At 48.8% G+C, this 24,635-nt stretch overlaps 5 protein-coding genes across 8 annotated transcripts; 3 read left to right on the forward strand and 2 right to left on the reverse strand.

Annotated features, from left to right (window-relative positions):
- The first annotated feature begins 2 nt into the window (after positions 1-2).
- LOC131664370 (soluble guanylate cyclase 89Db-like) lies at positions 3-9,356 on the forward strand. 4 transcript variants are annotated; one of them, XM_058935411.1, is made up of 15 exons: positions 3-44; positions 269-604; positions 2,583-2,782; positions 2,857-3,050; positions 3,112-3,245; positions 3,322-3,558; positions 3,635-3,918; positions 3,984-4,091; positions 4,161-4,329; positions 4,399-4,542; positions 4,601-4,754; positions 4,820-4,929; positions 5,011-5,100; positions 5,181-5,613; positions 5,680-5,718. In XM_058935411.1, exons 2-14 carry the CDS (start codon positions 368-370, stop codon positions 5,346-5,348), a joined length of 2,229 nt encoding a protein of 742 aa, XP_058791394.1. In that variant the 5' UTR covers positions 3-44; positions 269-367; the 3' UTR covers positions 5,349-5,613; positions 5,680-5,718. The 4 variants fall into 4 exon arrangements, with proteins under 4 accessions (XP_058791394.1, XP_058791397.1, XP_058791395.1 ...); XM_058935412.1 differs by lacking the exon at positions 269-604 and adding an exon at positions 841-902 and having other exon boundaries at positions 22-32; XM_058935413.1 differs by lacking the exon at positions 3-44 and adding an exon at positions 841-902 and having other exon boundaries at positions 493-604.
- LOC131664306 (trypsin-1-like) lies at positions 5,550-6,945 on the reverse strand. The gene is made up of 6 exons (XM_058935280.1): positions 6,874-6,945; positions 6,581-6,806; positions 6,346-6,508; positions 6,069-6,277; positions 5,753-6,010; positions 5,550-5,689 (listed from the first exon to the last, which is right to left on the reverse strand). Exons 1-6 carry the CDS (start codon positions 6,943-6,945, stop codon positions 5,550-5,552), a joined length of 1,068 nt encoding a protein of 355 aa, XP_058791263.1.
- Positions 6,732-14,441, forward strand: LOC131664307 (transmembrane protease serine 9-like). Its single transcript, XM_058935281.1, has 12 exons — positions 6,732-9,524; positions 9,586-9,703; positions 9,778-9,937; positions 10,010-10,188; positions 10,259-10,464; positions 10,540-10,597; positions 10,708-10,838; positions 12,547-12,856; positions 12,916-13,078; positions 13,164-13,372; positions 13,442-13,693; positions 13,763-14,441. Exons 1-12 carry the CDS (start codon positions 9,387-9,389, stop codon positions 13,882-13,884), a joined length of 2,046 nt encoding a protein of 681 aa, XP_058791264.1. The 5' UTR covers positions 6,732-9,386; the 3' UTR covers positions 13,885-14,441.
- A 1,177-nt stretch (positions 14,442-15,618) lies between these two features.
- LOC131664308 (transmembrane protease serine 9-like) lies at positions 15,619-20,160 on the forward strand. The gene is made up of 11 exons (XM_058935282.1): positions 15,619-15,727; positions 16,543-16,705; positions 16,784-16,989; positions 17,564-17,769; positions 17,838-18,012; positions 18,184-18,459; positions 18,539-18,704; positions 18,772-18,977; positions 19,151-19,380; positions 19,499-19,556; positions 19,735-20,160. Exons 1-11 carry the CDS (start codon positions 15,619-15,621, stop codon positions 19,896-19,898), a joined length of 1,959 nt encoding a protein of 652 aa, XP_058791265.1. The 3' UTR covers positions 19,899-20,160.
- Positions 20,161-20,476: 316 nt separating this feature from the next.
- On the reverse strand, positions 20,477-23,837 carry LOC131664216 (trans-Golgi network integral membrane protein 2-like). Its single transcript, XM_058935136.1, has 4 exons — positions 22,522-23,837; positions 22,203-22,453; positions 21,872-21,999; positions 20,477-21,796 (listed from the first exon to the last, which is right to left on the reverse strand). Exons 1-4 carry the CDS (start codon positions 23,343-23,345, stop codon positions 21,644-21,646), a joined length of 1,356 nt encoding a protein of 451 aa, XP_058791119.1. The 5' UTR covers positions 23,346-23,837; the 3' UTR covers positions 20,477-21,643.
- Between the last annotated feature and the right edge of the window lie 798 nt (positions 23,838-24,635).

The following is a 24,635-nucleotide window of genomic DNA, read 5'->3' on the forward strand; positions in this document are numbered from 1 at the left end:
GCGCGGATCTCGACACACTACTATAGCGCCATGTAGGTGTGTGGGTAAGTTTTCTCTTCGGAGACTATATAGCCGAGCGTTGCATGGCAGACGGCGAGCGCGCGTACTACCCGACTAGGCGCGCTCATTTCAAACGCCTCTGAAAGTCGGCTGTTGCAAAGTCACCCGTACGCGCGTTCTCGTGTTCGCCAAAATTAGCCAACGATGCTTCCGATCGGGAGATGCCGCTTGATCGCGCCTCAAATGAATTTCTCGGATGTGTGCGCAGTGCCCATTGTCCAGCAGGGCCTCGGCGCTACTGTCTTCATTGCTACCACCAAGAGTCGCTGTAAAAACAAACATATACCAAAAGACTGATTGTATTCATATGAGAGTGGCCGAGGCATGCGCCGTCGCGCGCAGCTGCAAAGGTGCGCTGACTGCGCAGCATTGCTCCAGAAGCGCCAGCTTGACTTGGAGGCTACAGTTCGTTTTCGACTGCCCGTCGTTGTTCGCGCAATACTCCCGTGCAAGTGCGTCCGAGCAAAATTCCAATAACATTCGTATTGTCAACGTCGAGGAGCGGCTATTGTTGGCACGAACCAGTCCGTCGAACGCGTGCGCAGTCCGTTGCAGCACGCACTCTTACCTCTTTTTGACTTCGCCAAATTTGAAATACTCTCAAATTGCATCGCCAACACTAAATAATACAAAGACACGCTCATACATTTTCCCTTGACCAATTGACTTGACAACTGCATGCACCGGCTCCATTTATTTTTATTCCCATTGCTCCGTATCCCAAGCTGATTATCCGTTCAAACCTTCATTTCCATATACTTCACCTTTGTCTGATTATAGTTGTACAGCCAATTGCAATAATGTATGGGATGCTTCTAGAAAGTATACAATATTTTGTACAGGTACGTTGATCCAATGCAATTACTTTTTTATCCTTTACAACAATGTTTTATTGTCCCCCCTTACCTCAAAACACCTTCTTTGTATTTTTGTTATATTGCTTCTTTTTACTAATAAAACAGCCCAAATTCGTTCTATCATTTTTTTTCTGCTATATTATCATTATTATAGAAGAGAAAACTCTATTTCTTCTCCAATACTTTGTTGACACAACAATCCCTTTCAGATGATGCGAAGGGGAATTCCCTAAGCGATTCGTCATAAAAGCCGTGGGCCATGGGAGAGTGCCACTCACACTTAGAAAGCATTATTTTTCATGATCATCACGTAACTAATATATATTTCAAATCTTTTCCTACATTTTCTTTTAATCTACTTTTTTACTTTTTCTCGCGTTAATCCCCCCCCCCCCCCAAACTATCCGCGGCATTTTCACTCTTTATTCGGAGTACTTATGACATGTTATTGCTATTAGTGAAAGTTTTTATAACTTTGTGATCAACACTATCTCATCAAAGTCATGCTTGTTGTTGACAGTTTTAGTACTTTTACCGTGGCTTTTTCTTTTGCAACTTACTCTATGTGCTTACGTGTTGGAGCTGTGAAACTAGTATCTTAGAAGTTAACCGCAGTACGAATTATTTTTATTATATTTATTAGTCTCGATTTTCATCCGTAAAGGACACAGTATCGGTCAGCTGTTAACAGAAATAATTAGAAATCACTTTCTGATTACAAAGAGATTTCGTACATTATTCGAGAAAAATTTAATTCTAAACCGATGAAATTCAAAACGATATAAGATAGAATAAAGCACCAAATTCAAGATGAAAAAAATTTCGATCGAAACAACATATAGCTTATTGAAAAATTTAGTTTGATAAATCGATTAGAATTTTCAATACTAATGAATGAAGGAATATACGTATGATATTATATTTAAAAATGGCAGTATCTATTCGCGGAAGTATGCCTGTCAATTGACTTGGCCAAAATAATATTGGTTTTGCTCTCCCCTCTTTAAATCGCACTCCTTCTTCGTAATTGAGAATATTCGACTACGATTGTCCGATTATTTTTATTTTCTTTCTTTTGTCGGGACAACAATGAATATTGAAAGTGTAATGCACTGGTCGCTAATTAAATACGCAAATACCATTGAAACGGCAGCGGTGAAACGCGTGAAGCATTTAAAAATTATGCTTTCCAATAGCATACGACTGATGCGAATGCTATGCCTAATATGTATATGTATGCACCATTCCGTATAAATATAAATGTACTCGCGCGTGTGTAATTATTGAAAATCCGTAATGGACGAGATTTGATTAGAGTCCTATTTCTAAATGGACGATTTCAGTTTCGTGTTTTCGAATCGTTTAATCAGTAGATCGAGTCTATAATGGGGAGCCACTTACGAAGGGCGCAACTTGTAATTTACGTCGAGCTTTATGGATTGAGTACGACAGTGAGATGACTCGCAGTATACGATATAATGGGGCGCTGTGACAACGAAGCATTGGTTCGACGCTGTAATAGGCACTGAATAAAGGGATTAGGTGGACGCGCATTACGCACATCTTGCGGGCTACCAATTGACAAGGAGGGCGAAGGCGGTCTCAGTTGACCCATGCGAGGGTGTAGACGCGACTGACCAGCGTTCTGGCTTGACTGTCGTGCAGCTGCAGTACGGAGAAAACCTATGGCTGGACATGCTGGACAGGGCAGGGGCCAAGCACGCCGTCTTCAATACTCGGCAGATCTATCCGGACGACTTGATGACAAAATTAGCCGCGGCGCTCGCCGCGCACACGTGCGAGACGGTCGACAGCGTTATGCAATACTTTGGCAAGTGCTTCGTGCGCTTCTTCAATAATCTCGGGTAATGCGGAATGCCGATCGATGCCGGCGAGCTTTGCGAGGAAAATGCGCATACGCGTGACTGGGCATTCGCAGGTACGGATACACGGTGAAAGCGACGGGTCGCTACTTCTGCGACTTTCTGCAGAGCGTCGACAACATCCACATGCAGATGCGCTTCGCTTATCCGAAAATGAAGAGCCCCTCGATGTACCTGACCCAGGTCGACCGGGAGGGAGTGGTGCTCGTCTACCGGAGCACGAGGCAAGGCTTCACTCACTACTTCATGGGTAATGGTGCGCCCGGCACAGCTCGGCAACGCGGACACTGAGGCGGCGATCGCGATTGCAGGACAACTCTACCAGATAGCCGAGGAGCTTTACGAGACCGCGCTAGGCATCCGAGTGCTCGAGAGCTCCAACAGCATCCCGGGCACGAGAAGCGTGATGGTCAAGTTTCGCATCGACTTCGACAACAGCAATTACGTAAGTGGGCGAGGGAAAGCGGCGAGGCCAGTCAGGCTCAGCTCGGACAACGGGTGAACCGTGCGCGCGCGCGCAGGTGGCGAAAAACGACAGAATTCAGAGGCCGGTCGGGCGCGAGCTGCCGCCAGTCTCGTGCTCGCTGCTCCTCGGCCTGTTCCCGTTCGCCGTGGTGCTCGACCGGGACATGCGCATCGTGGACGCCGGCGACAAACTGCTGCAGGCTTGGGCCGGTGGCTCGACCCTGTCGGGCAAGCAGGCGCCCGACGTGTTCAAGCTTCGCCGACCCAAGGGCGTCTCCTTCACCTGGGACAACGTGCGCATCCGATCGAATTTCGCGCGCGACCACGCCCGGGAGCACTCACACAGCGGCCACGCGCCTGTCTCGGCAGGTGATGGACCTGCGCTCGGTGACTTTCGAGTTGGAGCTGATCAAGTGCGCGGAGCCGGAGAGGGTCAATGGCGTCGACGGGGCCGACGGTACCGACGGGGCCAACGGGGCCGACGGGGCCGACGGGGCCGACGGGGCCGAGCGCGTGGTGGAGGAGCAGGGCCCAGCCGGCGAGCGCTCGGCGTTGGATCGGCGTGGCAGCCAGGGCGCGCGCAACCTGCTGTTCAAGGGCCAGATGCGCTACATCGACGACATCGACGCCATCATCTTCCTCTGCAGCCCCCTGTGAGTGTCGCGAGCGTCGGCCCGAGTCGTGCTCGTTACGAATACACGTGATTGCTCGTCGGTAGGATCGACAGTCTGGCAGAGCTGCCGAGCATGGGCCTCTACCTGAACGACCTCAACCCGCACGGCCTCAGCCGAGAACTGGTGCTCGCCGGCTGGCAGCACTGCAGCAGGTAACCGCGGGCGCATTCAAAGGGCGTCGCCGGCCCTCGCTCGCCTCTCAATCGCGCCCCTCGTCGCAGGCTCGAGATCATGTTCGACAAAGCGGAGCTGCGCTCCATGGAGCTGGAGCAGAGCTACGCGCTGCTCGACCGCTGGAAGATCAAAACCGACGAGCTGCTGTACTCGATGATTCCGCGGAGCGTGGCCGACCGGCTGCGGGCCGGCGCCGGTCCGCTGAGCACTTGCCAGGTCTGCCAAAGCCGCGTCCCCGTGCATCTCGCGTCGACGCGTCTCTATCTGTATAGTCGCCGTTCGCAGTCGTTCGAGTCCATATCTGTCTTGTTCTGCGAGCTCTGCGACTTGAACTACTCGACGATCGAGGACGTGATGGACATCGTGACGTCGATGAACGCCGTTTACTCCTGCTTCGACAGCCTCATGGACCAGTTCAACGTGTACAAGGTGAGAGCACGCGGCCGCGTGTACCGAATGTACCGAGGCTCGCTCGCTTGGCTCGCAGGTAGAGACGGTGGGCCGCGTCTACATGGCGGCCAGCGGGGCTCCCGATCGAGCGGACGATCACGCGGTCAACGTGGCCGACGTCGCCCTGCAGCTCGTCTCGCAAGTTCGCTCGCTGTCGCTGCCCTCGGCACGGGACATTCAAGTTCGCATCGGTGCGCCAAGTTCCGTTTGCCGCGTGAATTTGCGGCCCGATTCTCATTTCGACGTCGCGCTGCAGGTCTGCACTCGGGGCCCGCGGTCGCCGGCGTCGTGGGCATCAAAGTGCCGAGATACTGCTTCTTCGGCGACACCGTCAACACCGCTTCTAGGATGCAAACTACTAGCCTGGTAATAGACTTCGTCGATTGACGCGCTCGATCTGCGCACACGCATGTCTCTCGCATCCTGTCCGTTTTGTTTGCTCCAAAGCCGGGCAGAGTGCACATATCGCCCAGCATCAAGGCCCTCCTGCCGGAGGATCGTTACGTTATCGAGCCCCGAGGTGTGGTTTCTGTCAAGGTGAGTCGCTCGACGTCTCGCGGCGCCAGTCAGTCGCCCTTTCGTCCCGGGCATGACCGTCGCTCCTTTCTGACGCTCAGGGCAAAGGCAACATGGAAACGTTCTGGCTTTACCCGGGCAGCGGCACTCGACGCGCCTCGCTTCAGTCGGGATCGGCCGCTCGGCCGACCACGCTGGAGCTTCCACAGCTACGCCAGCCGGCAGGCCCCGTCGACCGCGATGCGACGTCGGCACAGCCGCGTGAATAATTGCACGTCACACGTTCTCGCATCAATTCTTATTCAGCACATATTATTCTTATTTACAATATTCGAGAGTACAAACACTAAAAATAAATAATCTTCATGCGTGTACGCGTGTGCGTTTCGTGTATGTGTATATATACATCATTCGGTCACTCGAAGAACGGAATCAAGCGACGGCGGCGTGGCAGTAGACCTTAGGCGGAGTCAGAGGGGCATGACGGGTGGATCCGAGCAGTAGCAGGCGTCCTCGGTGTTGCGCGTGATCCAGGTGAGGAAGCGATTGACCCTGGTGTAGACGCCGGGGTAGCCAGGCTGAGCACATCCCTCGCCCCAGGAGACGACGCCTGCGAAGCGGAAGCGAGAAGCGTGAGCGACGGAGCAAGTGGGAGAGGGAAGCGGAAACTCACCGACGATGCGATGCAAGGCGTCGTACTTGATGTGAAGGGGGCCGCCGCTGTCGCCCTGGCAGGAGTCCTTCTGGCCCTGCTTGTAGCCGGCGCAGAGCATGTTGTCGGTGATCTTGCGGGCGGGGTACTTGCTAGCGCGGCACTCGGCGTTGGAGAGAATGGGCACGCTGACCTCGCGCAGGTGGTTGGACACGGGTCCTCCTTCCTCGGTGGCCCCCCAGCCGGTCGCGATGCCCATCTGCCCGGTGAAAGTTTTGGCTGCGTCGCGCAACGAACGGTCAGTCGGTGTCGGCGAGCGTCCACGTCGCGTACGTACCTCGCTCCGGCAGGCAGACCGGCCGCATCTTTTTGTCGAACTTGATCGCGCCCTGCAGCTTCAACAGTGCGATGTCGTTGTTGTAGTTGACCGTCGAGTAGGCGCTGTGCCGGATGACCTCGGCCACGCGGAAGTCCTGGCTCTTGCTCTCGAGCGTGGAGTTGCGGTCGTGGTCGAGGATGCGCACGCCGATCAGGCCCTTCTGGAACCTGCGAAGCCGGCGGGCCGTGAGTCGACGGGCCGACGCGGCGCCGCGCGCCAGCCGAGTCGGGCTTACCTGTCCACGCAGTGCGCCGCGGTCAGCACGTATTTGGAGTTGATCACGCTGCCGCCACAGTAGAAGCGGCCCTTGTACGTGAGCAGGGCGACCCACGGGTACTCGTTCACCTGCGTCTCCATGCCGCCGACGATGCGCTTCTGCTTGTTGGTGATTCCGCAGTCTGCGGGTGGCGGCCGATTAGAACGCGACCGAGCACTTCGGCGCCGACCGATGCTTCGCGCGGCATACTTACAGCAGGCTGGGCAGTCACCGAACGGCTGTCCGCCCAGCGACGGCGCCGGCATCGCGGTGGTGGTGGTCGTCGTCGTTCCCGCTATCGTCGGCCTGTAGCCCAGCACATTCTGCAGCCAGCTCAGGAAGAACTTGTCTTCGTCGGGGTTGAGTTGCGGTCGCTGCGGCTGGCCGTCGTCGCTGGCCCGCTCCTCGCCCGGCAGCTCTCCGAAGCTCGACGCATCCAACTGCAAAGATTCCGACTGGCGCCCGTGAAAAGCCTGCTCCCGGGTCGACGGCTTGGGCTAACGGTACCTGGCTGCTCCGCGTGTCAGTCGATGCGGCCAGAGGCACGCCGAGGAAAAGTACTGCCCAAATCCACCTCATTGTCGATGCGCTGCCGCCGAGCTGACGTAGACAACGGTACGGGAGAGAGAGAGAGAGAGAGAGAGAGAGAGAGAGAGAGAGAGAGAGAGAGTGCAACAGGCGCGCGGCGCTTTCTACACCAGCTCGTGGTCGGCCTGGCTGCGGACGAACGAACCAGCCGTCGACGACACTTTCACACTACAGAGCCGAGGCTTCATCGGCGCATCTTTATTTATACAGAGGGAGGGAATATTAAACAGCTGCCACCACGCCGAGGCGACCGAGCCGCCTGTGTTCTCTCCCACGCCGCGCATCGCTTCCACATTTCGGCACTCGGTCGATCCTCGATATGCTAATTTTCCAGCTTTTTGCGCGTCGCCAGATGCGATAGCTATCCCAACTCATACCGGTTCCTCGAATCTTCTGTCGTTTACTCATCCGCCCGTCGTGCACCATTCTCGATTCACCTATTCCTTCTCTGAAACAGTCTCGCCGGAAATTTTTTTAACCGCAGCTACCAGCAACACTTGCTGCTCCCAATGATCTCGCCTGCTCCTGCTAGCCAATCCCACTGACAACGGAGTCGAGGGATATTTATTCATTTGTTTGTCTCGTACAGGTCATATAGTTCGAGTGTCGTTGGCTGAACCAAAGAAAAATATAGCATACGCGATAGCTGATTGCGACCAGGCGTAGCGACGACAAACGTTATAATAACGTAGTTTCTGCGCAAGAACAACTTTTTCCACAGAACGCTATATTATTATTGACTCGTTCACACGCATAGATGAAATATACGACCGGCGTAACATACCCCAACGTCGTTGTTCGTGAGCGAGCGTTCAACTATTTAGTTTCCAAATAGACATAACCAATGTGCAACTCATCTCTGTTTTCTTGCAAAACATTACTGCCGAATATATTCATGGTTCTAAATATATGTCGCGTTTATCCCGATTTAAAAAATCGAGCTCGTTATCTTGAAATCGGATCTTTTTAAAAATGTCGACGTGACTGATTAAATTGAATTTCAAAGCTCACCTAAACAGTAACTTTCAACGGTATCCTGAAAGCTGTTACACCGACGTTACCAGTAATAGAGTTTCTACGCTAGCCACGCGGTTGAATTGGCTTCGCTGTCCAAACTTGAATTTTCGTCTGCAATTCGCGTTATACACAGGCGTTATCGCGTATTTTATGGAGAAGTCATTACAGCAGTGACTAAGGTATGAGTCGGATAGTCGCCAATGTCGTCGTTGACGACGATGATCCAATTTGAGCTAGTGAGCTGCGAGGTCATTTTGCGCGAGAATCAATAAGTCCACCCTCATGCGGGTTTTTACGTCTCCAAGTTCGGCTCCCGCTGCAAACGACTGGAGATAGATGTACCGCTGAAACCTGGTCCCGAACTTTGACCAGTTCGACCGGCGGCCCGGCACGTTAGTTGCTTAGCGAGCAATCGACTTGGCGACATTGCTATCGCGCAGACTCGAGTCGACTGCGTTGCCGGTTGCAAAGGCGAGCATGGCTATTGGCGCGTCCAAAGCGGAATAGCGTAAAGAGAAGACATAGCTCGCGACGTAATATACGACCACTGGTGTCTTGGCCTTGTCGTGTCGTGCACCTTGTCGAGACAAAGCTCTGGGCAAACGACATTGGGCAATAGGCGTATAACGAGCGAGCGATCGCGAGGTATTGAGGCTGACGAGTTGTTCTTCCGATAAGAGTCCGCGAGTTTGTCGGCAGAAGTGAATCACGGAGAGGCGACGATAAGATCGAGGCTTGACATTGCTCGGTATTTTCCAACGGCCGAGTCGCCGGCACACGAGGCTACCCGCTGATAAGGAGCCGCGGCTACGCGAGCGAAGGCCGATGCCGAAGATCTGCGCGCTCGCCGGTCGACGAGGACTGTTTGCTCGGCCCGCGGCGCGACATCTTCAATGTCAGCCGCGACGGCGGCGCTGCGCGTGTCGCTCGCGCCATTTGTGCCCGCCCGCATGCTCGCGCCTATCTGTCGTGAGAAGCTGCGTAAAAGCGCGGCCAGGATTTACGAAGCCAAGGGCGTCCAATTACATTGACCCGGTTTCGCTGGGAACGAGCGAGCGATCGCAGACGTTTCGCCGCAAGCCCGGCACGAGTTCGAGGACCACCTCGCTCGGTCGGCGCAAGCTCGGCGGGACGCGCGACGCGCCCATTGCGCAACGTGGACAGAGAGCCGGCGGAGGCGCGCGCGCGCGCAGACGTATCAGGAGCGCGCGATTCCAGGTGGGCAAAAGGTCGCTCGGGCCGCGCTGCTCCGTCGTCTGCCAATGCAAGCGCGGCAGTCAAGGTGAGTGACCCCCACCCGGCGCGTGCTGCCGACGTCGCTACGACGCCCTATAAATTGGCCAAGCTCCGGCCGATCGTCACTCGTTCCGAAGCCGATCGTCCGTCCAGAAGCGCGCGTCCAGCCGAGCGGCGTCATGGCAGGCCAGTTCCAGTTGGTGCGCTCGCTGCTGCTGCTGCTGCTGCTGCCACTGCTGCGAGCCGCCCTCGTCGTCGCGGACGGGCTCCCGTCCGCCGCGCGGGCGGCCCTGCCACCAGCTGCCTCGCGCAAACTGGTAACTCGCGCGTCCGAAGCTCGCCGCGGCAGCCTCGCTCACGGGCCGTCGTGCGTTGCAGGTGCTGGGCGCGGGCGGCCAGGACCCGGGGCCCAACTTCTACGAGTGGATGCCGACGAGCGAGCGCCCGGGCAGCCCGGCCGGCGGCAAGGCCGCCAAGCCCTGCCAGCGGAGCTGTGGTAAGTGGCAGTCGCGGCCGCGCGGGCGGCCCCGACTCACCGGCGGCCCCGGCCGCGTGGCGCTCTCTTTGCAGTGTGCGGCCTGAGCCAGCAGACGCGGATAGTCAACGGCCAGGTCAGTGGCGCCAGCGAGTTCCCCTGGGCGGCGGCGCTCGACTACCACGGCGCGCACCACTGCGGCGCCAGCCTGCTCACGCGCCGGCACCTGCTCACGGCCGCGCACTGCATCCACGGGTAAGTCGCGCGCCGAGCGCGCTCGGCCCTTTCGAGGCGCACCTCACGGCCCCTTGCGCCTCCCTGCTGCAGCTTCGAGAGGCAGCACCTGACGGCCCGGCTCGCCGATCGCCGCCGGCACCCCCTCAAGTCCCTGGTCGTCCACGAGCGCTACGACAGGGCCACCTACGACAACGACATCGCCATCGTCGAGCTGCGGAGGCCGATACCGCTGGATGGACCCGTGAGAACCGTCTGCCTACCCAGCACGCGTGAGTATCGCGCCGTCCGCCGTGCCGCTCGCCGCGCCACGATCTTCACACTTGCGCGCTCCGACCGCAGCGAGCTTCGGCTACGCCGGTGCGACCGGGGTGGCTGTCGGCTGGGGTAGACTCGGAGAGGGCAGACCCGTTAGCGAGCAGCTGCGCAAAGTCGATCTGCCCATCATGTCCAAGCAGCAGTGCCTGCAATCCGACTACCCGCACGACCGTGTCACCGACAATATGTTTTGCGCTGGCTACCTTCAGGGACAACGTGACACTTGCAGCGTGAGTCGCACGCCCTCGTCGTCGTTCTTGTTTCTCATCGGCCGAGATACTCACCCGCTTGCTCTATTCTTTCAGGGCGACAGCGGTGGCGCATTGCACGTCCGTAACGAGGAGGGCGCGATGGAAGTTATCGGTAATTCTCGTGCATCAGTACTCGCTTCCGTAGCACCTTGCGACTGACGTCCCCCCGAGCTTCGGTCTTTTCGTCTTGTCCGCATTAACTCTTTTCGACATTGCTTGCAGGGTTGGTTTCGTTCGGGCGAGGGTGCGCCAGACCCAATTTCCCAGGCGTTTACACTAAGATCTCCAACTACTTGGAGTGGATTCATCGACATTTGAACGACGAATGCCTGTGCCCATCTCCAGCTCGCTTGGTATAATTATCATCAACGAAAACAAAAGCGTATATCATGCTGCGTATTCGAAGACAAGGAGATGAATAGCGAATGTAATGTTCGAAAAAACGTTCGGCTTGCAAACGAACGTTAACGCTCCTCCTATCAACGCAATGAGAGAGCTTACAAGTCTTTGTCGATGTTGCTTGCTTTTTTAACGACGAGTACAAAGTTGACAATCTAGTCTACTACTTAATTTAACAATCAAGACATTGACCTCCATGAGGTTTGACGAGTTAAAGCCTCGTTATCGTGATTCAGCTTGCTGCAATAAACTAAAACAATTAGATTGAACGTTTGATTACGCTTTTTCTACCACGTCCTAGTTATGACACTTTCCCTCTCGATATCAAAGTAGGTGATCTATTTAGTAAGTAAACGTATGCCTGCGTTGAAGTTTGAAGTTGATATTGAGTATTGAAGAAAAATGTTTTTCTTCGCAATTTTTCTCAAAGTGATCTGTTTCAAAAGACGGCTCCTCTGACTTGGGCGTGATATTGCGGGGGCGGGAAGGCAGGAGCCGATGTACATTATAGTCATTAAGGGACGAAAATCAGGTTTTGCAAGCGAGTGACCGAATCACCAGCCGAGTTTCTCATTTTGCCCCGTATGAAACACAATGCCACGAGTGTTTTTCTGTGCTGTGGGCGACTTAAAAAATGGACCTGGAATTCCACTTTTCAGGTCGTCGTTCCAACCGGAATTGAATATTTATACTTGAACTGTTTATAAGAATGAAAAAAAATGTCGAGAGCTGAAGCAAGTATTTTCGCCTTAACTCAGCCTATTTTTATCGTTGCACTTAGTCATAAAATCTTGTAGGTTGCGGTGGATCTTTTTTCAACAGAAATACTAAACAGATTTTTTTTTTTTTTAACAAGTTGTTCGAGGATAACTTTACAAGCTTACTTCTATTACTGAATAATAAAGCTTTGAACTTTAATGAAAGCAATAGAGAGTAGATGTATTGAAAGTGTAAAGAACAAATCGTCTTGAACGCGCAGACGTCGAGTGGAACCGTTTTGCTTTCGATGAAAGCAATGTAGGTTAGTGAAACTTGTGTACCGTTACTTAGAAGTTTGATTATACTTGTTTATTCAAAATATCTGCCAGAAAGATTTAATTGCTGATCCTTCGTCGCGAGAATTCGGAATGATAGTTGATATTGAATATGTTTAATGAGAAAAAGGATGCGAAGCAGAGTGACGAGTGCGCGCCACGTATGATTGCGATAACGAGTTGCAGGTAAATGCAATTATTGTCTTTAGTGGACGTGGTCATGACAAGATTGGAAATTCCAGAAAAGGCGTTGAAAGAAGGATGCGCCTGCGAAGCATTGATGAGACGGGAAGGGAGAGTGACAGGGGGAAGGCATATATTTACCGCAGAGCGAGAGAGAAAGAGAGAGAGAGAAAGGAAAGGAAGAGGAAAGTCGAGAGGCGTGCTGGCTTACAAGCAGTGAAAGCAAGTCGGAGCGCGGCGGTGGCGGCGGCGGCGGCGGCGGCGGCGGCGGCGGCGGCGGCGGCGGCGGCAATTTGAAGCGAGATGACGACGAGACGCGGCAAGATAATGCGAGTTGCTCGCTTCTCGCATTGTTGGCTCGTTCGGCTGGCGGCCCGCGGCGACCGCCGCCTGATTATTCGACAGAGGCGTTTCGCGGGGGCCCAGTGAGCCGTGAGCCAGGCAGCCAGCGCGCAGCATGCCGAGGAGAGCGCGCCCGCCCGGGCGCCTTCTGCGAGCAGCCCTGGTTGCGTGCCTGGCGCTGCTCGGGCCCGTCCGCAGCTCCGTCGCCCAGTCCGCTTTCTCCGGGTCTCGACGGGTCCTCCGTCAGCCGGGCCGCGGCCCGCGGATATTCTTCGACGACATCTTCGGCATCGACGTGAGCTTCGGCAGCCTGACGGGCGGCCTCGCGGACGCGCCGGCGGGCCCCGACGGCGACGGCGCCGAGAGCGGCCTGGCCTCGGCCGCCGGCCAGAACCCGAGGAACTGCAGCTGCGGTGAGTTGCCCCCGGCCGTGGCGAGTGCGCCCCGGTTGGAACGTGCTTTCGCCTTGCAGAGTGCGGCCTGCCAAACCAGGAGATCCGAATCGTCGGCGGTCGGCCGACGGAGCCCAACAAGTACCCTTGGCTGGCCCGGCTGGTCTACGACGGCAAGTTCCACTGCGGGGCCAGCCTGCTGAGCAACGATTACGTCATCACCGCCGCGCACTGCCTGCGGAAGTGAGTATACGCGTTGTTGCGCGCGAGTCGGCGATCATTGCCAACGCTCACGTGTGCGTGTGTTTGCGATGGCGCGCGCGCGCAGGCTCAAGCGCTCCAAGATCCGTATAATCCTCGGCGACCACAACCAGTTCGAGACGTCGGATGGCCAGGCGGTGATGCGCGCGGTCGGCGCGGTCGTTCGCCATCGCAACTTCGACACCGAGTCCTATAACCACGACGTGGCCCTGCTGAAGCTGCGTCGGCCGGTAGTCTTCTCCAAGACCATCCGGCCCGTGTGTCTGCCCCAGGCAGGTAGGTGCCGCGCGAGCCGCGGTCGTCGCCGCCAACCTGACCCTCGGCCCGCGCCGCGTCGCGTTGCAGGCAGCGAGGTCGCGGGCAAGTACGGCACCGTGGTCGGCTGGGGCCGCACCAAGGAGGGCGGCATGCTCGCCGGCGTGGTGCAGGAGGTGAGCGTGCCCATTCTCAGCACCGAGCAGTGCCGCAGGATGAAGTACAGGGCCAGCCGCATCACCGAGAACATGCTCTGCGCGGGCAACGGCAGCCAGGACTCCTGCCAGGGCGACAGCGGCGGCCCCCTGCTCGTCGACGAGGCCGGTCGGCTGGAGATCGCCGGTGAGCCCCGTCCGCCCGCGCGCCGCCTGCTCGCGCCTCCCCTCACCTGCTTCCTACTTCTGTCCGCAGGCATCGTTTCCTGGGGCGTTGGCTGCGGCCGGCCCGGCTATCCCGGCGTCTATACCAGGGTCAACCGCTACCTCCACTGGATCCGCTTGAACATGAAGGACGCCTGCCTTTGCAACGGCTGATCAGCCTCGCTTCAACACGCACGCGCGCCACACGCACATCGGTTAACCGCCTGTAAATATCGACACCTCCATCTCGTTCTATTATCTCTATTTTTTTGTTCGTTCCTTTGTTTTCTCTTTTCTCTTTCTTCGTTTGCTTCTTTGTATGTATGTTGTAACATTTCAATATCAGACTGCGTTCTGCTGAATTATGTCGTCTTGTTACCAACACATCACCTAGGTTTATCAACCAACGCACAGTATTTATGTAACCTTTCCTCATTGAGCGTAATCTTGGAAATTCATACTCCTTATTACCGTCAGTGGCCGATTACTGAACAATTCTAAATGACGATACTAAGCGATACGTTAGAATGCTCTCTATAGAATCTAAGAGCGAGAGGCCTCAAATCTTCAGTGTCCTCGCAAAGTTATATACAGTTTCGTTTATTGTAAATTGCCGTCGAAAGCCAAATGATCGTGCAGATATACGGCGACATGTAACAAATAGACTTGTAGCAACAGTTTTGTTTTGAAAATCTATGTTGTTGATTATTTTTAAGCGAGAAAGTTATGGATATAAATTAATTGCTCGAAAGTTATTCTTTTGTTAATTTTTTATGAATATATTCCACTTCCTAACTGTTTTTAAGAAGTTTTTTTTTTCGTTGTTCATAGCAAATTATACAGCGAAAGTTATCGTAAATACCTATTTTTAATCTCCACTGACCTATATGTAATTCAGTATTACTTAATTCGTTGTACGAAAAATCCAGGACAAATGCACGCAAATTTCAATATTTTTAAGCAGTCGTTCAGATAAATTTGGACTTACTGAATACAATTATTTTCGGAAATAATTAAAAATTCAAATTTATGCACTAAAATAAGAAATATATGTCGTCAATGATACTGAATGATATTTATGTGCTTGCAAGGCACTTTACAACGTTAATGAAAATGTCTGGTTTTTGAAGAAATGCGCGTAAAAGGAAAAATCCGTTAGCAAGTAATCCTTCCGTGCCTCCTCTCTCTCTCTCTCTCTCTCTCTCTCTTTTCCTCTTTCTCTCTTCCTGTCCCTCTCCACTTCACTCGCTCTCTCGCTCTCTCTCTCTCTCTCTCTCTCTCTCTCTCTCTCTCTCTCTATAACGGTTAATGACAAGTAGTGTAGTGATGACTTCTGGCTACTGGTGGCAACTGTTTTAGCTACTTATTAGCGCCGCTAGTAGAATCGTAAGTCTGTACGTAACTGTGAGCGTAAGTTTGAACTTGAAGAAAAGTGTGAAAAAATTGTCTGCTACAATTCACTCTTTCCCACCATTCTTAAGATGCACATAACGAGTTTGTGAGTCAGGTTCGGTAAGAAGGAAAAGGACAAGCAGGCGATTTCCTCTTATAGCATTGTGCAATTGCAGCGAGCTCTCTAAAGTCTCTTTGTATCTGCCAGTCCTTTCTTCATGATCGTGCTCTCATGAAGCCGCGGATGATGTTTCTCTTCAAATGAAATTTGACGTTATCGTTCAAGGTGCTTTGAGTTGAATCGCTGACTAACGAATTATCTAAAATTACCTATCGGCCCCTCACACTACAAGAGTCATCAATTAATCATGAGACATTCAACGACTTTATTACTGCTATTACACGTGGCCATTATTTTTTCATTCCTTGTGTTGCGAGTTCACAGTTACAATCAACTAGAAGTAAGTAAAATACTTGCGGTATATTTATCTTGATGTATGGTTGGTATTCTGAGCAATGGTTTTATTTGAAATTCAGACGAGTAACGCGGTCGATGACACACGAACTTTTTCTAATTTATTCAAGAAGAAACCAATTGCAAAAGAGTCAAACTTCTGCGACTGCTGTAAGTATGAGCGTATCTTCGTTTTAAAAAGATGTTGATCATTTTCTCGATTTCATCTCAATTAATCGATTAAGTACCATCGCGTGGTAAAAAAAAAACTCACGATTCGATAGCTTAATTTTTGGTAATTTTAGGCAATTGCATGCATTGATTTGGCTTCGACTGATAAGTGTCCATAACTATTCTGCATACGTCGTCGTCGCACTATTGTGCTTTGCTCGATTTACGGTGATATAATGAATTGCAATTACGCGCAAGAACGAATTTGATTAAAAGCGATCTTATAATAAATTCTGATACTAGGGATAACGAAAGATTTGCTTGGAGAATGGCCAAACAGTTGTTAAATAAATGACAACTAAATATTATAAATTTTTAAAAAATTAGCTTGATTATAAGAGCAGACTGAGGAAACCAATCTTTTAACTGATATTTTTTTCACCACGCTATCATACATACTCGAGGTCATGTCAAGAAGAAACCGTATATATATATTCGGACGTGCTGTACACGCATGTAGAGGGACTCCGGTATTATAATAGTAAGCCAGTGGTGTTATTAGTCATTTACGTGCCTTGGGGAGCCAAGCGCCAGCGCGATATGACAAGGATGTTCGTAGCGTAGGACAGAATAAGACCGAAGCCCGGTCATTTCTCTCGATACTCCAGAGAAAGCCATAAGCATAAATATGAGCATAACATCAAGCTCGCTGCTTTGGCCTCGTACCATATCGCGCTACGAATAACCTGCCCGTAGCGCAATGTCGTTTGGTTCGCCTGAGTCACATAAATAACCATAAGACATATTGATTTCAGCGTGTGGTTTGCGGAACGAGGGTAGTCGAATCGTGGGGGGACAAACGACGCTCATGAACGAGTTCCCCTGGCAAGTGCGACTGTCTTATCTGAACAAATTTTATTGCGGTGGCACCCTGGTCAACGATCGTTACGTGCTCACAGCTGCGCATTGCGCGAAAGGGTAGGTGTCCATCGTCATCGCGCGCCGACCTCGAGCGATCGAACCTGCGAGCGACAGTCAGCTCAGCTTACTTTTCAGGTTTATATGGTTCTTGATAAAGGCTACCTTCGGAGAGCATGATCAGTGCATGCGAGACGCCAAGCCCGAGACGAGGTTCGTCGTGAGAGCGATCCTGGGTAACTTCAGCTTCTTGAATTTCGATCACGACATCGCTCTGCTCAGACTCAACGAGAGAGTCCCATTGTCCGAAACCATAAGGCCGATTTGCCTCCCGAAAATTCAAGGTACGTTAATTTTATCACTTTGCGCGTCACTTACCAAACGTACGTCGTTGCGATGGAGAAAGGGGTGAGCTGACTTTTCCACGACCACGAATCGTGAAAGAACTGCCGATCGGGCGTACGATTATCGAATAATAGATTCCACGGATAAATAAAACCTGTAGATTGAGATTTGCCGATCCACAAATTTGGCAAACTATGCAACAAATGAAGCCTAGAACACATTATTGCACTTGATTTGCCTAACGATGAAACGTCGCGCAAATATTCACGCGTGACGCTCAAAGCACCAGGCAAAGGTGTGTAAAATCGATATCCCTGATAAAATGTCAAATGACGAGACGCGAGATACGAAATCATCCGTCGTGCAATTAATATCCCCGTGAAGTAAAATAAAAAGGAGAACTGATGCAATGCATGGAAAGTTTTCGATTGAAATTTTTCGTCACAGCTACGTCGTTTTGCAAATAAATCATATCGGTATGAAATATGCGGGCAGTCGCTCAACTTTCTACACGATTCGAGCTTCTTTTTTTTTTCTTTTCATTGAGCCGCAATAAATTGGGTAATGTTGCAGATAATCTTTACGCGGGGAAGAGCGCAGTGGCGTCTGGCTGGGGAACGCTGAAAGAAAATGGCAAGGCATCTTGTTTATTGCAATCGGTTGACTTGCCCGTGATGAGCCAGACCGACTGCCGAATAAACACGGACTACAAGCCGCGCGCGATCACCGACAACATGATGTGCGCCGGGTACTCGGAAGGGAAAAAAGACTCCTGCCAGGTAGGCCGAGCTCCCGGAGGAATGCGCGAGGCTCTGAAAAAATGCAACCGCGTGTCTGTTGATCGCAGGGCGACAGCGGCGGGCCATTGGTTGTCGAGCGAGCTGACGGGAAGTACGAGCTGATCGGAGTGGTGTCTTGGGGCAACGGATGCGCGAGAGCAGGTTACCCGGGCGTCTACAGCCGTGTTACGCGCTACTTGGACTGGATCGCGGACAACAGCAAAGACGGCTGCTTCTGCCAACGCGACTGAGCATCGCTGCACCGCTCGCCCGCGGCCCATATGTGTAGTGTCGCGCGCCTGTACGCGCGGCAGAGTTCTCAATACAATATGCCAGGCCCACGGCTGGCCCCCCAAGCGAGGCACTTGTTCCGAATCATTTGAACCCAATTGCGCCGGCGCTCGGGATAAAACTATACGGGCGGCGCGCGCCGGCTTATAACGCCGCGCGGCGCGCAGAGGCCAGCGCACTCCGGCGACGAGCGCCAGCCCGCTCGTCCTCAGTTGGCCATGCCCAGAACGGGCCTCTGCCGCGGCTTGCAGCTGCTGCTCCTGCTGCTGGCGCTGCTGCTGCCGCTGCTGCTCGCCGCCCAGCGCAGCGTCCCGAACGCGCAGGCGGACCAGGCCGGGAGGCGACCGCGGCGGCTCCTCGACCTGCTGACCGGCAAGTTCCGGGCGTGCTTCTACTGCAGTAAGTGTCGCCGCGCCGGGGTGGCCGGTCGAGCACGACCGTCGGCCAGCGGAGTGTAACCGTGGCCGCGCGCGTGCAGCCTGCGGCAGGTCGAACCGCTCGGGCGCCAGGTTCCTCGGCGGCGAGCGCGCGCTCAGCCACGAGTTCCCCTGGCTCGCCAGCGTGCACGTGCGGGGCGGCCAGCCGGTGGGCGGCGCCCTGATCAACGACCGCTACGTGCTGAGCGCGGCCAGCCCGCTGGCGCGGTGAGTACGCCGGGCGGCCGACCGAGCCGCGCCCCGAGCGCAGCGCGCGAGCCTTGCTTGCTTGCAGGGCCACCCCGGCGGACGTGAAGGTGTCCGTGGGCGAGCACGACCGCTGCAGCCCGCAGGTCTCCTCGGCCAACGTCAGCGTCGAGGCCGTCGTCGCGCACCCCGGCTTCAGCCAGCAGTCCCGCGCCCACGACCTCGCGCTCGTCCGCCTCAGCCGCTCCACTCCGTTCGAGAGCCGGCTGCTGCCGGTTTGCCTGCCCGACGCCGGTCAGTCCAGCGCCCCGCCTCGCGCCCGCTGCTCGCTCGCGCCTGCCTGCCGTCCCGCCAGTCCGATCCCCTCCGGGGACTCGACGGGCAGCCGCGAGCCTGCATCGTCCCGTTTCGTCTTGCGATCTGCTCGTTTGCTTTGCTCCCGTTACGACGATGGGAATTCTCGCTAGGCACCTCCTCGTACCTGGGTCGAGTAGGGACACTCGCGGGATGGACAGAGATCGAGCGGGCGTCGGTGGCCAGCGACGACGGCGTCGCGGGAAGAGGCTGCCTGCCGCGCAAACTGGGCCTGCCCATTCTAGGACGGCGAGAGTGCATCGCAGGCGGCGTTAAACCGGCCGACTATCACGAAGAGAGCGGCTGCATTGGCGTCGTTGGACCAACCTCTATCGTTTGCCAAGTGATTTCAGCACTTTATATCGATAATTCACAATCACCGCTTTATCTCTCCTCTCCACGTAGCTAAGTTTCAGTTGAGATTCGCGTATTCAATGGCTATTTTTTTTCCATTTGCCTAGAACGACATCGGGTCCTCGGTATTGTACAGGTCATACAGTGGCTTTTACGATCTCGTAGGTGAGTTGACCTCTTCTATGCAACCTGTTGGAGGGAGCGCTTGCCACCCTCAACGCCTCCTCATTGCTATTCACACGCTCATTATTGTTACTGTGCCATAACCCGCGTTGGGTGACCATTTGCCTTCTTATTAATCTTCCCGTTGCAAGTCAATTATTACCAATTTTAATGTCAACAGGGATCGTATCGGACAAAAACAATTGCAATGACACTGTTGGGACTGCAATCTTTACGAGAATCGGGCCTTATTTGGACTGGATTTTCCAAAATACCAAAGACGCGTGCTATTGTTTCAGACCTTTTGAACTACCAGAAATTAAATCGTCAATGTATGCATATTAATTCTAAAGCACGCCTAGTCTAATCTTCATTTCGACAACTGCACACGAATATTCAAATCATATATTTTTGTTGAACATGTACTATCACCACTAAATAACTTGAAAGAAAGGATAATAACTATTTGTTATGACTTTATATTTCTGCGCATAAGCTTGATAAGCAAACATTCCATTATTTTTTATGCGAAATACAGCTACATTTCAACAGCGAAATAATAAATTATCAATAGAAATGAACATGAAACTATAACCACCATTTTGTAGCCAGATTTCTCCAGCTTTATTAATTCCTTACCTTAATTTTTCAAGATTAGTCCATAGTTTTAACATTTTTTTCAACTTTCCTTTTTCGAGGTTGTTATAATTCCAATATTTTTTGTGAATACCTCGCGTAATGTCAGCTCAATGAGCTTTAAGAAAATTTACTGGTTATTTATATATTTTTGGATGTTATTTTATGGAATTGAGGGCCATATTGAGAACGAACTGAAATATTGTTACTACGTGATTTACGGTCAATAAAAAGTATTAAAATGCAAAACTTTATTCGCACACGTCACATCTTCACTTATGCGATAAGGGATGTAAGCATGATATAAGTGCTTGTTGCAAAAAAAAATTGCAAACGCGTTTGTAATTAATTAGACGACTATTTTTTCATTATTTTACGTGCCTAATTTTTTATTTTACATTTTGTTAATCATACCGCTGTATCACAATCTATTTTAAATTACATGAAATATTTAATATTAACGATTTATATAAAAATACTAACGATAAAGTGAATAACCATCGAAAAATAAAAATGTATAGCATGTATTATGCAACTGCCGATACAGAAATTTACGAAATCACTTTTCCACACACATTTACATAAACTCATATATTAGTATTTATATTTACACGCAGTTATTTATGAGAATATTATGTACATTCGATAAGAAAGGAGTACGAACTATATAATTGATGGTGAACTACATATTGTTGACGTTGTTTTGCAGGAGCAAGTCACTTTAAAAGAAATCAACTATAGTTGCATAACGTATGTTATTACACTCTAACTGAAAAATCATCACTTTGTCATTACATTTTGGCTTTCGTACATTATTCACAATTAATATGTAAAAGTTGTTCCAAAAAAAAATACAATTAAGCACGTCATAAAACTCTTATTACTTTTTAAAGCTATTGAATACGTATAAAAAGAACCGTGATAGTGATGACTTACCGATGGTAGCTACATTATTATTTTGTAAAATAGAATGCAAGAAATGCCATATGAGAATAAGACAAATAAATAACGGAATATTTTTTTATTTGATTAACGTCATGTCCGTGAATATGAAGCCGTTGTAATAATCGCATTCTATAAAAATCCAATTTTTTTTAATCAATAATAACGATATATTATTGCTCCTCAGAATTTCAGATATTTTATCTTTTGCCTATAGTGCACCATACACATTAAATCGAAAATTGAACAAAATATATATTTATAAAAGTGCTATATTCAACTGAGTAAGTAAAAGAACTTTTCAACAAGATATATATTTTATTATTAATCTTGCATAAAAAATCTCAACTTTTAAGCCTATATTTACTCTTGCTTTTTTTTATATAAATTCTCAGTACTTGTGCTGCTATTATGCTTAATGCTTTGAAAAATCTTTGCTTTTTATTACCAAATAAAAAGTAGATTTGATTAGATTCTCAACAGCCGAATGGTCAATTCACAAAATATTGTTTTCAATAAATTACGTGAGTAACATTAGTACTACATTGAGATGTCACAGCCTCTTCTAAATTAGAATCAAGTTTACGATAATTAGCTGTATTTGGTCTTCTTCTGCTGCCACGATTCCTTTTTGACTGTCTGCCTTCTAAAACTATTGCTAATATCTGAAAATATATAAGCATAGTTATTAAAAGTTTTATTTATCTTTTTTAATGATTCTATTTTTAATATTTACTTACTTTTTGTTTATTATGATATCCAATATAAAGTATAAGACAGACAAGAGAAAGAATTGAAAAATATATAAAAAAATGTGATTCATCTTCTTCTTTTATGACGGGTGATTCAAGAAAGCCATGTTGGTCACCTTAAAATATATATTTTTGATATTATAATTATTACAATATTACATAAAACATTTTTTAATAATATAAATTTAATTAATATTATAACTACTGTTATCTATTACATTATGGATGATTAATCATAATATCCCAATTGAAATCAATATTATTATATTAATATGGAATCACTCTTGGAAACGTCAGTTGTACTTTCAACAAAACTAACCTGAATCATTATAAGAATCTTTCTTATTCGTTTCCATAATGCTATGGTCATTTTCACCTTCTATACCTTCTTCAAATCCTTTCTTTCCTTCTTCATCCAAAAAACTGTTTCCTTCTTGAAATTCGGTTTTAATATTTTCAGCTCTATTCTCTATTATGTTCAATTTATCATCTACTAATGATGACAATTTGGAATCTTGCTTTTGTTGTTCTCTATCAGGCATTATTTCCTGGTCAGGCTGGTCCAAATTCCTAGAAGAAATTCTATGTATACAACTTCTAAGTAACTAAATTTTTCAAAGTAAAATTTCTGAACTTACTTTTTTACTTCTTGTTCATTGGCACTTCCTATTGACTCAGATTTTAAATTACTTTGTATTTCATTGGGAAATTTAGAGTGTTCATTATCAACTTTTGTATTTACAACACTTGTATGTTCATCTTTATTGTCTGGATTAATAGAAAGTGGCTTTTCTATATTATCATCAGTGTCAATTTTAGGAAGAGTTTCTTGTTTAGAAACAGGTGTTTCTTTTAAAATATTGTTTTTTTTTGAAAGTTGAAGTCTATTATGTAATTTATTAAACCAAAAAAATACTACACAAAAATTATTCACTCCATGACGTACGTGACAAGTTTCAACACATTCAATTTTGTCCAAGAGTGTTTCATTAGCATAATTTATATAAAATACATTATTATCATTTTGTATGGTAACATTGAGCCAAGTAGTCATATTTTTACACCAGCCATCTACAACATTTATTATCTCATTATGTTTTGGTTCCAATTTTTTCAATTCTTCATCAAATGTTTTAGCAGATTCAGGTATTTTCATCTGACTCATATCAATATCATGATACTCGCATATTTTCTTTGTTATGTGATTCAAAGTCATACACATAAAACGTATGTCATTATCAGCTTGTTTATCATGAAATTCAATTGGATATGATAATGTATTGCACTGTCTGACGTATGACGAATCACGCAAAAATTTTACAGAATCACAAATAGCAATTGCATCAAGTGCATTATTTATTTTAGAATCACTAACTGGAGTACTTGTGCCGGTATGGCTGTACGTAAATAATAAGAAAATTATTAAGTTCACTTGATAAAGAAGATTAGTATTCAAATCCATTATTTTTACGTGTTCATTTGAAAAAAAGCAACTATTTCAGTTCGGAAAACAAATATTTGAGGTTATATATCTAACTTCTTATCTGCGCTAGTTAACTTCTTTTGTATAATCAAAAGTCTTGAATTGTTTAGTACTTTTTCAGTGAAGTATAGCCGAGGAATATAAAACTTGTCATAACACATCTCTTGGCTTTAATTTGGAAAAACAAGATGTTTACTTCTTAGCATTGTAGAATATAAAAAGTTAAGCACAATATTGAAATTAAATTAGTGTTCATTCCGCTGCAAATCTGGTAAATAGGTTTACTACCAAATTTGCAATCGCAACAATTCTGAACCCACGCAACAATCACTGAATCACATCTACAATTATTATACGCGAACTGAGTAGTATATTTATGAAGTTAAGGGCGGATGAGGTTAGTCTGGTGGCAGTCAAGTGGGTCCGTGGTTCCGCGATAGTAGCATGAGGATGAGTGGATCTGTACTGTATTCTGTGGATGAGTCAGGTACGGGTGTGCCTATATAATCAATGTAATGGCGCTAGTGATTTGCAAAAGGAGCTCAGCGGTAACTTTTGAATGAATTACATATTAATTGTTATTACAAAACTCACACGCCCACACGCATACATATATATGTCGAACGGTAACATTAGTCACAATACTTTAAAAATAACAAAAATATCATTTTCATAACATATCGCATTATTTTAGAACATATCATTCTCTTTAGCAATATAAATACTTCATGTACCCATTCGTTATTTATTGAAGACTCAAAGTTTTTTATTAAAGTCAATTTTTCTATAACATTGAACAAATCTGCCATTTATTTAACAATTTTTGACGTTGAAAAATTAATGAATTTACTTTAAAAAAAATTAAATTGAGTTTATCAGTGAAAGTGAAGAAAGTGATTCGCCAGCATTGAATCAGAACGAGCATTTTTCCTGTCACAATTATTATCGTACACGAGGTTGATTGGTTTGAAGAATATCAATATGCTTGAAGGATTTCTAACTGCATTCTGACTACGAAGCATATTGTGGAGAACGTAACAACACTGAGTACTGCGAATATTATTCCCCGATGATATCTGAATTGGGATATTTTTTAGGATATCTTTTGGAACTGCCGGGATAAAAGAAAACTTCATATTATTTAGGGTTCAAGCCTAGTGAATTCTTAATCATGCATGCGAGCTAATAAAAATACAACAAAAATAAAATGTAGGTGACAAAGTAATGTTTGGCATACAATTTTTTCAAAATAATCGGTAAATAATAATT

The sequence above is a fragment of the Phymastichus coffea genome, unplaced genomic scaffold, assembly GCF_024137745.1.
Source record: "Phymastichus coffea isolate CEN01 unplaced genomic scaffold, Cenicafe_Pcof_1.1 PCOF00043, whole genome shotgun sequence".
Lineage (NCBI taxonomy): Eukaryota > Metazoa > Arthropoda > Insecta > Hymenoptera > Eulophidae > Phymastichus > Phymastichus coffea.

Excerpts from the sequence above, each read along its gene's own strand:
- LOC131664370 (XM_058935411.1), top strand. The coding sequence starts at position 368 with ATGAGAGTGGCCGAGGCATGCGCCGTCGCGCGCAGCTGCAAAGGTGCG. Across the intron at positions 2,783-2,856 it reads CGCTTCTTCAATAATCTCGG|GTACGGATACACGGTGAAAG; the intron begins GTAATGCGGAAT and ends GGGCATTCGCAG. Across the intron at positions 4,755-4,819 it reads GGACATTCAAGTTCGCATCG|GTCTGCACTCGGGGCCCGCG; the intron begins GTGCGCCAAGTT and ends GTCGCGCTGCAG.
- LOC131664306 (XM_058935280.1), bottom strand. The coding sequence starts at position 6,945 with ATGAGGTGGATTTGGGCAGTACTTTTCCTCGGCGTGCCTCTGGCCGCA. Across the intron at positions 6,509-6,580 it reads CGGTGACTGCCCAGCCTGCT|ACTGCGGAATCACCAACAAG; the intron begins GTAAGTATGCCG and ends CGCCACCCGCAG. Across the intron at positions 6,278-6,345 it reads GCGGCGCACTGCGTGGACAG|GTTCCAGAAGGGCCTGATCG; the intron begins GTAAGCCCGACT and ends CCGGCTTCGCAG.
- LOC131664307 (XM_058935281.1), top strand. The coding sequence starts at position 9,387 with ATGGCAGGCCAGTTCCAGTTGGTGCGCTCGCTGCTGCTGCTGCTGCTG. Across the intron at positions 13,373-13,441 it reads CGTGTGTCTGCCCCAGGCAG|GCAGCGAGGTCGCGGGCAAG; the intron begins GTAGGTGCCGCG and ends GTCGCGTTGCAG. Across the intron at positions 13,694-13,762 it reads CGGTCGGCTGGAGATCGCCG|GCATCGTTTCCTGGGGCGTT; the intron begins GTGAGCCCCGTC and ends TTCTGTCCGCAG.
- LOC131664308 (XM_058935282.1), top strand. The coding sequence starts at position 15,619 with ATGGTTTTATTTGAAATTCAGACGAGTAACGCGGTCGATGACACACGA. Across the intron at positions 19,381-19,498 it reads CAACCTCTATCGTTTGCCAA|AACGACATCGGGTCCTCGGT; the intron begins GTGATTTCAGCA and ends CCATTTGCCTAG. Across the intron at positions 19,557-19,734 it reads TGGCTTTTACGATCTCGTAG|GGATCGTATCGGACAAAAAC; the intron begins GTGAGTTGACCT and ends TAATGTCAACAG.
- LOC131664216 (XM_058935136.1), bottom strand. The coding sequence starts at position 23,345 with ATGGATTTGAATACTAATCTTCTTTATCAAGTGAACTTAATAATTTTC. Across the intron at positions 22,454-22,521 it reads AATGAACAAGAAGTAAAAAA|GAATTTGGACCAGCCTGACC; the intron begins GTAAGTTCAGAA and ends AATTTCTTCTAG. Across the intron at positions 21,797-21,871 it reads GATATCATAATAAACAAAAA|ATATTAGCAATAGTTTTAGA; the intron begins GTAAGTAAATAT and ends ATATATTTTCAG.